Below are 14478 nucleotides of genomic sequence, written 5' to 3' on the forward strand. Positions count from 1 at the left end.
TCCACTCCTACCATGATTTGATTCTAAGCTTTCCATGGACAAACAGGTGTCCATGGTAGCTAGAACAGCCTTTTCCATCTTCACCACTCCCATCAACTTTCTCCATATCTATCTCAATCTGACCTTGCCACATTGATTCATGTGACAGTCACCGCTTGTTTAGACTACTGCAACTTGTTCTGTGTAGGGCTACCTTTGAAGCCACTTCTGAGACTTCAGGTGGAGCAGAATGTGGCTGCTAGATTGCTGACCAAGTCACCATAGTCAGTTCATATAACACCGATTTTGAAGCAGCTGCACTGGTTACCAATCTGCCTCCAGATGCAATTCAAGGAGTTGGTTCTCACATGTAAAGCCCTTCGTGATCTGGGACCCTCATACCTTCAGGTCTGCCTCTCCTATTATGACCCTCACCTGGCCTGCTTCATTCATCTTCGCAGGGCTTGCTGGTGGTTCCTGGTCCCAGAGTGGCATGACTTTCTTCTACCAGGAAGAGGGCCTTTATGATTGTGGCGCCCTCCCTTTGGAATTCACTGTTGGATGGCACTCGTGCTCACCAGGACCTGTTGATGTTTCAGAACTATTCCAATGTGCCTTTGCTATCTAATATTCTTTTGTGAGGCAGAGCAAATTGCTGTGCATTTTTATCTACCTGCACTTTTTACGTTATTCACTGGGTTTTACAAGCTGGGGTTGAGACAAGAGTGCTTTTTAATTATTGTATTAGACTGTTCTATTGTGCTTCAAGATCTTAACTGAAGAGAAGTGGTATAAAAATTGAATAAATAAATAAACTAAAAATTTGATGAAGCAATCTTATCTGAGGCCTTTGGGTATGATCCAAGTGGACACTTGCTCATCATCATTGTCAGCTATTCAAGAAAGAAAAAAAATCTCAAAATTGTCATAATGCTTAAATTACCACTGCGTGCCCTTTGAAAGCCCCCCCCCCCAAAGTTAACAGATTAGGAATTCCCTGGGAGCAGCTTCTGAAAAGATCGTTCAAGGGAAAGAACAATTTGGTGTGTGCCTACTCATAGCATGAACATAAAACGAATTCACCAGTTGTTCTCCTTGGATAAACATGGATAAGACCAACTGCACAGCATGTTTAGAGATATTTTTATTGGTATATGCATACAAAATCCATATATGTTACGTGGTTTAGAAAGGCCATGTTTGGGATACGGTCCAGGGAAAGAGAGGCTGTGATCCTATCAGTGCAATCCTAAACAGAATTACTCTAGTTTAAGCCAACTGAAATAAATGGGTTTAGGCTGGAGTAACTCTGTTTAGGATTGCCCTGTATGTCACTTAACAGAGATTAAATCTTCTTGAACTTCATATACCTCCAGCTAAGTGTGCTTGCCAGCCCTGAAATTAGAGACCAAAGGTCAACAAAGCCATTTTTCTTAGCAATTTCCACTTACAGTCTTGCAACAGAAGCATACAGATAGTATCCAAATGCTGCTCTGTGAACAGTGCTCTCAGGCGTTAGAACTTCCTCTTTCAGTTTACTACTCTTATGTTACTTAAAGTCGCGCCCTTTTTCTTTAGGTTTTCCAGCACCATGGAGAGCAGAACACAGAGTACTCCTAAAGAGATGCCTACAGGGGAGCCGTTTCCTCCGCCGACCTGCCGCACGTTGCTTCTATAAACACGTCCATTCATAAAATCGGAGGCTGTATCCCACAGCTGAGGGGGGCGGGGAGAGGGGGAGGCAGGGCAGAGACGATCACCTCTCCCCACGGGAACGTGTGCATGCATCCTATATAGCTAGAGAAAGCCCAGCATTGTATAGGGCATTGCCGTGTCTTACTGGCCACCTGATGGTATTCTTCTGCCGGGCAGTGACAGATGCATCCTTCAACCGGCCATGACATTGAAAGGGGGTGCTTGGCAGGGAAAGGACTTATTCAAAGCGATGTTAAAGAATCGCTTTCCTGCACCATTTGGCCAAGGCAGGTAAATCGTTCATTCAGAAACAAAACTGGCCCGCGTCTGTATGAGGCGACCTGTCCAAACGTGGCAGGAGAGCCCACCCGCCCCTCTCCACAGACCCAGCCTCGCCTCGTCGTTCATGTGGAAAAGATCGCTCTAGACAAAATATGTCGCCACCCCATTCTCGACGCTGTGCAGAAAGCAGGGCTTGGGTGGGTTCATGTGGACCCTTCTTGAAGCTTCAGCGACCAATGCAATGCATCTCCTCTCTCCAGCACACACGATCTTTAATATTTCCCAGTCTCTCTTCATTCATATTTATGAGCCGACTGAATATTTGATCAAAAGAGTGAATAACAAGGAATGGGGATTGGGAGGTTGGAGGTGGAGAGGGGGCTGGTTTTTTATTTGTACCCCACCCCCCTTCGCAAGAGCTCCTTCGGTCCATTACATCCGTCCGAAGATTGCTAGCTTCCCCTGCTCCGGTCCTCCAAATACCCCCTCCCTTCCTTCCCCATCCCCAAATAATCATAATCATAATCATAACAACCATCGTCATGCCGCAGATTGTAGAAAGGATTGGCGAGTGCGGCCGGAGAGGAAAGGATTAGGGCGAGAGCGCTGGAAGTTAAATTGTGCTGCATATTAAAAAAAAAAAAAGGCGGATTGGTCTCTAGATGAGAGCTTGGTACCACCTTCCTTTCTAAAATAAAATCTCTCTGGCATGAAGTCACAGCCTATTTCACATCCGGTTTACCCCGGGACGTACTACTACAGTCTTGGTAAAGAGCAAAGGCTTTTTTTTTTTTGGGTAGAGCTGCGATCTGAATCCCGGCAAAGAAAATTGGGGTGTTAAAAATCGAAGAGCGAAGCGGCGGCGGCGGCAGCAACAGCGGCGGCGGCGGCAGAGTCCATGATGGCTGAGAGCGCCTGAATGAGTGAGAGGAGCAGCAGAGTCTCCGCCGCTCCAAGGCGCCCTTTCCCTTCCAGCAGCCGCGGCTCCTCTCGGGCAGAGTTGCCCAGCGCATCGCGGAGGCTGTGCCGGAGGGTCTCTAGGTAAGTGTCGCTTTCTTCCCTGCTCTCGCATCTGCCGGGGAGGCTCCGCTCTCCTCCGCTCCCTCTCCGAGGGAAGAGCCTTTGTGGCTCGGCAGGGTCTCGTGTCGTTTTCTTCTCCCCGAGCAGGTACCTCGTCGGAATGGCGCCCCAATATTTATTCCCTTCCCCCTTCCCCACCCCCACCGCATCCCCCTGCCCAGGTTGAAAATCCGCAGCGATCGATGGGCGATTGATAAGGGAGGGGAGAGAGAAACGGGCAGAAGGGATCTGCTTGGGGGGGGGGGACTCAGAATAATCGCACGCGTTTGGGAGGGGGGCTGGGGCTGGGGGGGGGGTGACTTTCCGAGGGAGAGGCGAGCATACAAAGTTGCTATGCAGGCTACAAAAACAAGTCTCCGTCTTCGCCTCCTCCTCGGAAGCAGGCAACGTTTCTCCACCTGGCTCCGGAAAGACAGCTTGCTTGGGGATTTTGTTTTCAGCGTAGCATGGACGATGCGTGTGGGTATCTCTGCTCTCGGTCTTGCTCTTTCACGGGGAACTATTCAAAATGGGGTGGGTCGCCATAGGGCTGCGTTCCCCTTGAAGTGCCGTGGGTGCGGGGGGGGGGGCGTTTGATGTTTGCGTGCGTGTATTCTCTACAGGCTGCATCCCAGCATTTACGAGGATTTGGTGACTTTTGTGTATTCGTTTATTTCATTTTTTTTCCGAGGGAGGGGAGAGAGCATGGTTGGGCAGGAGCTGGTGGCCGAGGACTGGCATTTTATGACGGTTGGGTTGAGGAGCAGTGCAAAAGTTGTTAGTGTAAAAGGTGCCTGTGCTTTTTGCGTCTACAGATGCAACACTCCCTTTGCAAGGGAAGCAAAGCAATGCAATGCCTAGGCATCCTTCTTGCTCTCTCTCCGCCTCTCCCCTACAGCCCATATGGAGAAACCCCTCTCTTTTGCTCACCATTGCTCAGTGTTTTAGCTTCTAATCCAAACACATCTGTTCTCTTACACAGTCTCTTCTCCAATGTTGTCTGATAATCGGCTTCCTTGTTAGTTTTTTTCTTTTTTAAAAAAATGTTTTCTCAGTGCCAGGAGAAAGAATTGCATATTTTCACATTCTTGGGCAGAAGAATGCAACTGGAGAGGATTCCAGCACTAGGCAGAGAGCAAGAGACAGGCAGCAACATCATGCATAAGCAGGCAAAGTGAATGGTAAATGATTGCTTCCAGAAAAATCATCTAAGTTTGATACAGGAGGGAGAGAAAGGAAGAGTTTCTCTTTCTCATTTTTTAATCCACTTTAAAATGGGGTTTGGCTCTCTCAAAAAAGTGTAAAAGAAAATGGAGTCTTTTGTAGCAGGGAGTCCTAACAACAGACTGGGAGACTGGCTAAAGATTTAGGTAAGGGCTATCTGCATGCCATTATCTGCACGTGATTTGATTATGATCTATGCTCTTTAGACTGATGGAAATCTCAGTGCACATAGGCAGCAATCCTAAATGAGACACTTAAATGTTGGACTGCTTCTTCACGTGTAAGGTCTTGGTAACCTAGAGGACAAGAAAGTTTTTTTTTATCAGACCTACTAGAGCTTCAGAACCTCTGGGAAATACCCTTTCCAGCATTCATTGAAACAGTCAAGGGACAGCTTCTCACTTATTAAAGCTAAAATAATATTTAAATTCTCTACCAAAATTGTTAATGCCATTGGAGGCGGTGGTAGAACTTTATAAGCAATTGTATTTGAGATGATGGATCAGGTATCTTCAACCATAAAAGAGATTAGATGCAGGTTTTTACATTGAACTAAATGAAGAACTCTATCTCTAGAAAACCGTTAAGTGGAAATTATTAAGTGTGAAATGGATGGGGCCATTTTCTTTTTCCTGTGAGTGGCACACCATCGTTCACTACTTTGACTTCAAGGAGAACAATTGACATTATTTTATACTTATTTCAAGTCAGTTCCAATTTTCAAGTGATGTTTCACTGCAAGGAATGTTTTCTTATGTTTTAATATTTTGTTTTCAGTTTCCCTAATCTACCATGAAGATGACAACTCTTCTTTATGATCGTCTTTGGGCCTGCGCTCTCCTCATGAGCACACTAACTGGAAGAAGGTGGGAAAAGAGCTTTTTAAAACATACACAAATCTCAGTTTGGAACTCTCCTTTTTTAATGGTTACAAGAGAATAAGAAACAGGCAACACATGGGTTGGGTTAAGTATATTTGAGGGAAGTTAATCCTGCTCAAATCCCAGATAAATCAAAACACCAGAAAATGGAAAAAAAAAACATCTGTAGTGCAATGCTGTTCAGAAAAGCTACAGGAAAGACTAGCTACACTAAAGTTATATTAATGATTTAAGTGCAGCTAAGAGTGCATGGTCCTTTATACAGATAAAATGCGCAAGACACATCTTCATTTTAGCAATTTATGTATGGGTTTCTTAATTTTTTTCCGCCTCACTGAAATGAGTGGGACTGGCCTGCTACTACTAGGACTGCCCATAAGTTGTTAGTACTAGCTTATTAAAACAGAACTTAGTTTAAATACAGTCTAAATACCTTAACTTGATCTATTAACAGAACATTTTGAGTCAAATTATGCTAGGTATGGGAAGAATGAATTCATGTCCGTGCAGGGATTTGTCATTGGCTTAGGAGAACAGGGACACCCTAAATATATTGAATGGGATGTGGGAAGAACTCTTAAGTTGCAAAATGGATCCATAGAGGTTATAGTTTTATCAGTAATCTCATGAATATATCACTGAAAATGTGGTTTGACTCTGAATTGCAAATGATGGAGAATATTTTTGTACCTATAACTGAGAATAATCTAATTCATGTCCTTTATTTAGCAGCAACATTTAAAACAGATATGTGTATTTGTGTAGAACTGGGGTGGTGGGGAATAATCAAACTGATCTTCAGCATTTCTTCTCAATGAGAGGGACAATAAAATAGACAACTAAATGAAAGATGTGTACAACTTTAGCTTGTGTAACTCATGAATGAAAAACAACCAGGTTTTCTAAATAAAAAGGAAATTGCACTTTGGCTATCTTTCTCTGTGTGATCATCTTACTCATGTCATGTGATGGTATGTATGTTACACTGGAACTGTAGATTTGAAAGGCAGAACCAAGATGCATTTGCTTGCCTCTGAAAAATTGCATGAGGTGTCACTATTATAATGACCTGTAGATGGAGTTAGCACACAGTGTTTTATTATACAGTTGTTTAGTGTGAAACCACAAACACAGTAACTGACATTTTCCTTCAATATGTTCCGTCTACACGTTGGAAAACAATCATTTCAAAAATAAAATGTTTGCCCATCCAGGTTTGGCTTATGACTGCTTACACAGTGGGCGGATGTCACATATAATGAAAATTCACCTGTTTGTGAACAGGTAGTGCCATTAATAAATTGGAGCTACCAATGCTAGAGATATTTTGTTAAGATAAATGATAGAAGGAATTATTTGTAATTTTGCATTTTAAATGTTTTATGATATTATGGCAGGGTGTCCCTACTATTTGTTTATGTTCTCCTATTCATGGAGAAGGGTGTTTATCCAGAAGAAAAAAATAAGTTGAAGTCTAAGCTTATGTATGAACAACATTACAGTTAGAAATAGGTAGAATCCCCACTACACTGTTATTAGTACATCATATTGTAATTTATATCTCTTTATGCATACACATGCACTTACTGCAAGAGCATTGGACAAACTCTTGAGATCATTAACGTACGTTGAAATCAAAATTACTTAAGTCTTTCAATGTTCATTTAATCTCCATTGTTTTCAGTGGGACCATTTTTCTATCCTTTTTTTTAACCTCAAAAGTGAGGTGGAAGTTCAACAACACAAGAAACAGACAAATATCCCAAGAATTTTGTTGGAATTTCAATTTATAGCAGCATGTGCATAGTGTAACTACTTCGAACATCATATGGCTCATGGATAATGTAGTCTTAGATTAAATGTAAGCAAAACTGGTACTTAATTCAAGAAAAGATGGGTCCTGCATTTCTGTTGACTGCATCATAGCTGAAACATTCAAAGGGCATATTTATAGCAGAACAAAATGTATGGATACTTCCACCAATCATGGTTATTGAAGGCATGTTTATGGCGGATTTTCAAACATATAAAATGACCAGATGTTACAGAAAAGATCTAGTTGACCTATTGTGGAAATGCAGAGGCCTAGCTTTGGTTGAACTTTTGATTAGTCTTAGTTACACATTGATTGACAAATTAAAAATGCTGTGTTTTCAAGAATTTTAAAGGTTTCTTATCAGATACATAAGAAGTATCATAAGGAATTAAACAAACATCCACCAGTTTGCAAAGGTATACTTATGATAGTAAATAGATTAGCTCAGAAGAGCCTGATTACTCACAGAGAAAACATCTTATTGTTAATGATCATGTATACAAAAACTATAGACTATATATACTAGTATACATTTTGAAGTGGTAAATTGCAGGAATGTAAGTGATGCATCTACTTGTACTGAGATCTCAAAATTATGAAGGAAAATTTGCTGTTTCCATTTGAGGTTGTTAGTTACACATTTATTTGAAAAAAATGATGGAACATAATGTTTCATCCATGAAACAGGATAGATAAATTGATTTTTCTCTATATTTATGCTCTTGGCAACATGAACATCTAGACATTTATGAAGGTTAAACTGTAATTTAACTTCATATGTTTGTTTAACTTGATAATTATTGGTTATAATAAGTAGAGCTTACAAAACATTGATTCCATTGTTAGTGTTTGTGAAGAAAGACACTTCCCAAGAGATTCTGGGAAAAGAATGTCTCATTCAATTATATCACACCAGAAGGCTGATTCAGTAATAATGTATGTGACAAAGTGATCAAAAGGAAAGTAACTTGGGGTTCAAGGGCTAAGACCTGCTGAGTTTACACTGGCAAATATCCCACTTAGCAAACAGGAGTTTTCCCAGCCGAAGGGCAGAAGAAGAGTTCAAAGATTTGGCTCTAAGACAACCATGATAGATGATTAGGAGAAAACAGCATGATTTGTACTTGAGAGTGCAGAAGGGGAATCATTCTCTTAATCACAAGTACTTGAGATGTTTGAGAAGAGGTCAGAACTTAGCTCACGTCCATGGTAAACCCATAGAAATAATTGGCTATGAAGATTTATATGCAACTGTTAAACAGCAGTCTAGAGTAGAGGAAACTTACTACCATTTGTATACACAGATTTCTGGTGAACATGTTTGGCTATGATAATATATAGAATATCAACCTGAACTTAAAACTTGACACATATCAAAATCAAATAACTGCACTGAAATCGCCAGGATGTTACTCTGTGCTGTAGTCCTTGGATGCAGATATTTGGGTACTAAGCTTGACATCTAAAAATGCGATTTCTTGGTCACAAGGAAATAATTGAGGTGTGCCTATATGGGTTTCCTAAAAGTATCCAAAAAGCAAAACAAGCCAGTTTTTATTTTAATAGAAATCTGATTATATCATGAAGAAATTGGCAGGCATGTGGGCAGGGATGTATAGTGCAGTGATGGTATCATGGGCTGCAATACTTAACTATTTTCTTAAAATCTGTGATGATTGTTTATCAAACTGTAAGCTCAGGATTGAGCTGTCAAATCACAAGCTACTTCTTTTGGCATATTTAGATATCTCACAGAGTTCATTCATGATACATTTCATTTGGCAATAAAATAAATGGTTTTGAGGTTCAGTAAGGAAACATGCTATCCTGTACTCATGAAATTTAGTGAAAAAAGCAGAAATACTTCAAACATGGTCTACGATGAAAAAAATTGATGGGTAACACATTTATCCACTTCTAGGCTTGCATATAATTTGGTGTGAGCTTTCTAATGAATAAGTGCACTTTAAAAAGAAGATATCTGTGAGAAACAACCCTATAATACTTTCACAATCTGGCACAATTGAAGAGATTTTGCACTTTAATCAAGAGTAAACAGAATTCATAGTAACGATTTTGTAGGTTTGTTGGTGGATTGATGGTTTATAATGTTAACCGCACTGTATTTTCAGCTATGGACAAACTTCCTTACAAGATGAAATTAAGGACAACACAACGATATTCACTCGAATTCTGGACCGACTACTTGATGGTTATGATAATCGCCTGAGACCAGGATTAGGAGGTACGTATATTGTAATTACTGGATTTGCTTCAAGAAAAAAAAATGTGATACAATTTGCTTCTTTCCTAAAATTGCTTCAGTCCTGTGTTATAGGTTCATAAGGCACTAAAATGAATATGTGACTACCAAGATGTACTAATTAACTAACTAGTCCAGCAATATATCTTTGCCAGATCTGCACTGCCATATAAATACATCCAAATTCTATGTCTAAATACAAAATATTTTGGAATCTCTGATAATGTTGATGAAAATCTGAACCCAAACATACCAATGAAAAAATGCTTCTTCTCTTGCTAATGTAGCACCACATTTTTAAAAAAATCCATTAGTTTTTATTTTTCCTTCAGTCTAATGATTAAACTAGGTTAAACTTATGTTTGTGGTTCGGATGTCATTGACAAAATTGACAGAAATGTATGTAAATACTACCTATTTAGTTTAACTGAGTTGAGGACTAGGATGCTTGAGAACAAAAATTGTTTTTTTATATCATCCTGAAAAGCATGATAAAGGGATCCCTTTACAATGCCTAAAATATTGAACAAAATAAAAGTGGCTTCAAACTTAACAATCTTTAACAAATACAGGTTATCTAAATAAGCTGCATTTGTGTATGTCATCCATACCCAAGGCTTCTCGGTGCTATCAGTATTTAGTACAGAATATTTTATCTGTGCAGTTCTACATTTCTATTCTTAATATTCATAGGTCAGAAAAGGCATTCTTTGTTTTAAAAATATGCTATTAAATTCTACTTCTATACTGAGGAGGAACTCATTTACATGCAACTATATCAGAAAAATAAAGATGCTGTGAATTATATTGGGAGCATTTCCAATTTCTGCTTTTGACTGTAGCTAAGGATATTTCTGAAGGTCTCTTAACATTTAACAGCAGTTTTTGTGGATGATGTAAGGAGCTATTCGAAAGCAGCAAGAGTTATGAGGTTTGATGAGCATGACTGATGCACAGCTTTGCATTGAACCCAAGGTATATCATACTGCTGTCACCAGCGATTTTGACTAGATGCACTTCAAAGTCTTTGATGTATTGCAGATTAATTTTTAATACAAACTCAATGAATATGAACTTCAAGTGAATTTAATATTTGTCGTCTTCTGTATCAAGTTTCATGATCTTATAAACTTCCAAGGTCATAAGACCATATTTTGAGATCTGAAGAAGGTACATGTACAAATGGGAAAGAACTGAGTGTGCAGTTCAGTATTTACTTAAGCTATTCCCATGGCAACCCAAACAATATCTTGCCATTTCAGCAGGTGGAACTGCCCTGTGCTGCAAGATGCCAGACAAACTGTATGGGCTAAACTGCATATTTTAATGACAACCTGAACTGTACAAATAATTAAATTCATTCCCTAGTTGTATGGGTTCCCTCAAAGGCTGCCCCATTTGCCAGTATTTTGGGCATGTTCACCATTGCTCCAGGCTTGGCATGACCAAGGGTCACATCTTTGCTATTCCTCATCTGTACCAAACTGCCTATCAACCTCATTCCCTACTGCATAAAGGTTCAAGTGTTGATGCACAGCATCAAGGAATTAACCTCTCTGGGGATCATTCAGTCAAGAGTCCTGCCATTCTCAAATGCCTCATGGTGTTCTACAATCTAATTACATAATATGCACCTAACCTGCACAAATCTTTACCAACCATTCAGAAACAGGCCTGTTTGCATGACCCAACACTGATAAACAAATATGAAGCTAGTGAAAATGGTTAATGGTTAACTGAGAGCCAGTTTGGTGTAGTGGTTAAGAGCACAGGATTCTAATCTGGAGAGCCGGGTTTGATTCCTCACTCCTCCACTTGGCCAGCTGGGTGACCTTGGGTCAGTCACAGCTTCTAGGAGCTCTCTCAAGCCCCACCCACCTCACAGGGTGTTTGTTGGTGTGGGGATAATGATAACATACTTTGTAAACCACTCTGAGTGGGAATTAAGTTGCCCTGAAGGTGGTATATAAATAAAATGTTGTTGTTGTTGTTATTAATTATCCTGACAAATTATGTAAAAGGTAAACATAGCTCTCTGTGCAAGCACCAAGTCATTATTGACCCATGGGGAGATATTGCATCACGACATTTTCTTGGCAGACATTTTGTTATGGGGTGGTTTGCCATTGCCTTCCCCAGTCATCTACACTTTACCCTCAGGAAACTGAGTACTCATTTTATCGAAAACATTTCTGTTCAGACCAAATGTGCTCCACTCACGTTATTGCTACAGGAAGAGAGGGATCTGGAGCTCCACAGCAACCCCCCCCCAAAAAAAAGGGTGTGTGTGTGGTGTGTGTGTGTACTAAGGTTGCACTGCTTGAGGCAACTGTTATTTCTCCCCTACCCCAATGTCTGCAGTCTACAGTTCTGAGGGGGATGGGATGCAAAATCATTCCTGCCACAGTTTGGGCAGGAAGCATGCTTGCTGCAGCAGAATCCCAAAGCAAAATTCCACTGGTGTGTGCTGTTCTTTCTCACGTGTATATGGTTTTTCTTTGGTCCCTAAACCATTTGCTAAGCATAAAGAAAAAAGAACACTCAAGTATCGGGTGTGCATGTATAATAGAAAACAAATTAGTCAGAAACCTGTTGCCTTTATTTTTAACTATCTGTCCTCAAAGATTTCATTTACCACAAAATGCAAAACTGTGCAACCTCTCATCTAACCAACCTTAGCATTCCTTTTATCTGTTAATTCTATCGTTTCCCCCCAATAGATGTTGAATAACATCTTTAGTTTTTTGCATTTGGGAATGATTATCTTTGAACTTAAGCTTTCTCGAGTGTTATTCATAGAACATTCTGCTGTTAGGAACTCAAGAAAATAATGACTTATTTTTGGACTGAGGATTTTTAATGTAACATGTAAGGAAACAAGTAATTATTTTGTTCACTCACTGTGATGACATTCTCCACTTTAATGTAAACCCTGGGATTAGTCCTGGAATAAATATTTTTTGATCCTTGATTAATACAACGGTAGGTTTTAGTCTGCCTTAATAGCAAGTAATGCAGCGTGTATTACACAAGCACATCTGGATACAACTTGGTTAAGAAGAATATAGGAATTATGGCCAATGTCATCATCTTATTTTTTTTTCTTTTGCCCTTGCTGCAATTTGTAGATTCTGGGTCAGTGCAGGTATCTCAGCCCTAATTCTCCACCCATGTACTGAAGATTGGAAGGGCATCGGTGTCGGTTTCTTCTCGCCCTTTCTTGTCCTATTGTGCATCAAGTCCCACCTTCCTCCAGATAGGGCTGTCATACTTTTCCCCACTGTTATGATCCCGCACATGCATATTCAGGTTCTGCATATGCTCAAAAGTTCAGAATAATAAGAATAATAAGTAGCTGGGGAAAAAAACTTAATTTCATTTTAGTTCATAATCAAATATAGTCAGGCCAAGTCATAATACAGTGGAGCATTCCTGCTTTCAACATTTGTATTGGCATATCCTTATCAACAAAAGTGATTATGATGATCTTTTTGTTAATGCAAAATGTTATCGAATTGGATTATAAAATATTTAAATCCAGCCATCAGATTTTTAACTTTTAAAACTGGAGCATGTTTTGTGTGTGGCTATTTAAAGTTACAAAAATAGGAACTGCAACTCAAGGAATTGAAGCAAAAATGAAGAAGAGACAAATAAGTAAACAACAGTAGTACATACCTATGTACACTGCACTGCTATTGTCACCAGCAGTGGTGTGTACATAGGGTAAACAGTGAATGGTACAGTCTGTAAACTGCTGCAGTATGGTTGGTGAGGATCAGGTAAGCATTTAAGAACATCTGGTACTACTGATTTTACTGTAGGTTTAGGAGGCTAAACATTAATTGACAGCTCACTTTAACTGTGTTTCTAATATGGGAAGACATTATGAATCTTTCTTTATTAGTAGTGCCATCATTAGTTGTGAAAATGAAATTCTATATAAAAAAATCATATCAAATGTCGACAAAAAATTCAAAAAATCAGAATCCCCCCACTTATTAGCCCATCCAGCAATGTTCCAGGAAATAAATTCTATAAAATATTAAGAGTAACACGGAGGAATGATTTCAACTGGAGGATCCCATAAGGTTGACAGTTCTTCTTTATTAAATGTGTAAAACTGATGCAGCCTGCTTCCAGTTGGGGGTGGGAAAAAAGTACTTCCAGTGTGGCAGCAGAAGCAAGGAGCCTGGGAATTGCAGGAATTAAGTCCACACTCCTTGGCTCCTATGACACTTTTTACAGATGCTGTTCTGCAAGGGCCACACAGCAATCATATGGCCAGAAACACTCTTGTTTCCCTTCAGGTTTATTTACGTTATTTATTTAATTACATTATTTATAGTCTGCCTTTCTCACTGAGACTCAAGTTGGATTACATAGTGTGAGTCAATATGAACTACAGCTGGAACATTCAATAAACAATGCAATTGGGTATTGGATAGCAGAAAATTTGAAAACAAGCAAAAACCTGATACAGCGTTAAAGCTAAAACAATACGAAACATAAGCAAGCAGAAATTTGAAGAAATTAACAATACCGAAACAAAACCTAAGCAATTTGAACATGACACAATGCAGGAATTAACTAGGAGCATACTTACAGCAACAGATGGTACACAATAGTATAGTCTACAGTCTCTTCGCCCTTTTCCAAAGCATTTTTCATTACAATACAGTCCCTCCTACCTGTGTAAAAAAGCCCTTCTTAACAATTCGGTTTGCAGAATGCTGGGAAAGTGGGAACTTTCCTAACTTCATGTGTTGTGCTATACAGCATGGCTCAACAGGGAAAAGGATAAAAAGTGAAGTGTCCACACAGATGCTCCCTCCTAGCCACTTGGCAGACTCCCCTTTGAGCCAAAGCACCCGTTTATTCGCAAGGGAAAGCCCTAGAAATGGCATGAATTGTTGTTTGAATGAGCATGTCATGTAGACATTCTCCTCTAAGGTAAAGCTTCTTGCTTTCCATGCAGAGAGAAATCCTCATGTGGAAGCAGTATTGTTGTCATGTACCTGAGCCTGGAGGCCATCAGTCCAGACTCAATTTATATCAGACCCATACTGGTAGTCTGGGCTCTGGTCGAAAACTGATATCTTTGTGTGTCTGTGTGCTGGGTGGGGAAGGAACTGAGGATCCCAAAATCGAGAAGGGGGGGGGATCTAAATTTTGCATAGTTCTCTGTATCAATTACGGTTCTTAAAATCTGATCATGTACTGCAACCGTAACCTGGAATACATTCTTGTCCGGCTATATGGCTACACAAGATTGCATT

The 14478-nt window shown here is 39.9% G+C and overlaps 1 protein-coding gene across 1 annotated transcript in view; it reads left to right on the plus strand.

Annotated features, from left to right (window-relative positions):
• Positions 1-2936: 2936 nt before the first annotated feature.
• Positions 2937-14478, plus strand: part of GABRA1 (gamma-aminobutyric acid type A receptor subunit alpha1) — a 53062-nt gene continuing 41520 nt past the window's right edge. Inside the window, exons 1-3 of the mRNA XM_054976262.1 lie at positions 2937-2997; positions 5017-5105; positions 9069-9181. Coding sequence (XP_054832237.1) covers positions 5032-5105; positions 9069-9181 — 187 coding nt within the window. The 5' untranslated portion in view covers positions 2937-2997; positions 5017-5031. The remainder of the gene's footprint in view (positions 2998-5016; positions 5106-9068; positions 9182-14478) is intronic.

Source organism: Eublepharis macularius, chromosome 4, assembly GCF_028583425.1.
Source record: "Eublepharis macularius isolate TG4126 chromosome 4, MPM_Emac_v1.0, whole genome shotgun sequence".
In the NCBI taxonomy this organism is placed as follows: domain Eukaryota; kingdom Metazoa; phylum Chordata; class Lepidosauria; order Squamata; family Eublepharidae; genus Eublepharis; species Eublepharis macularius.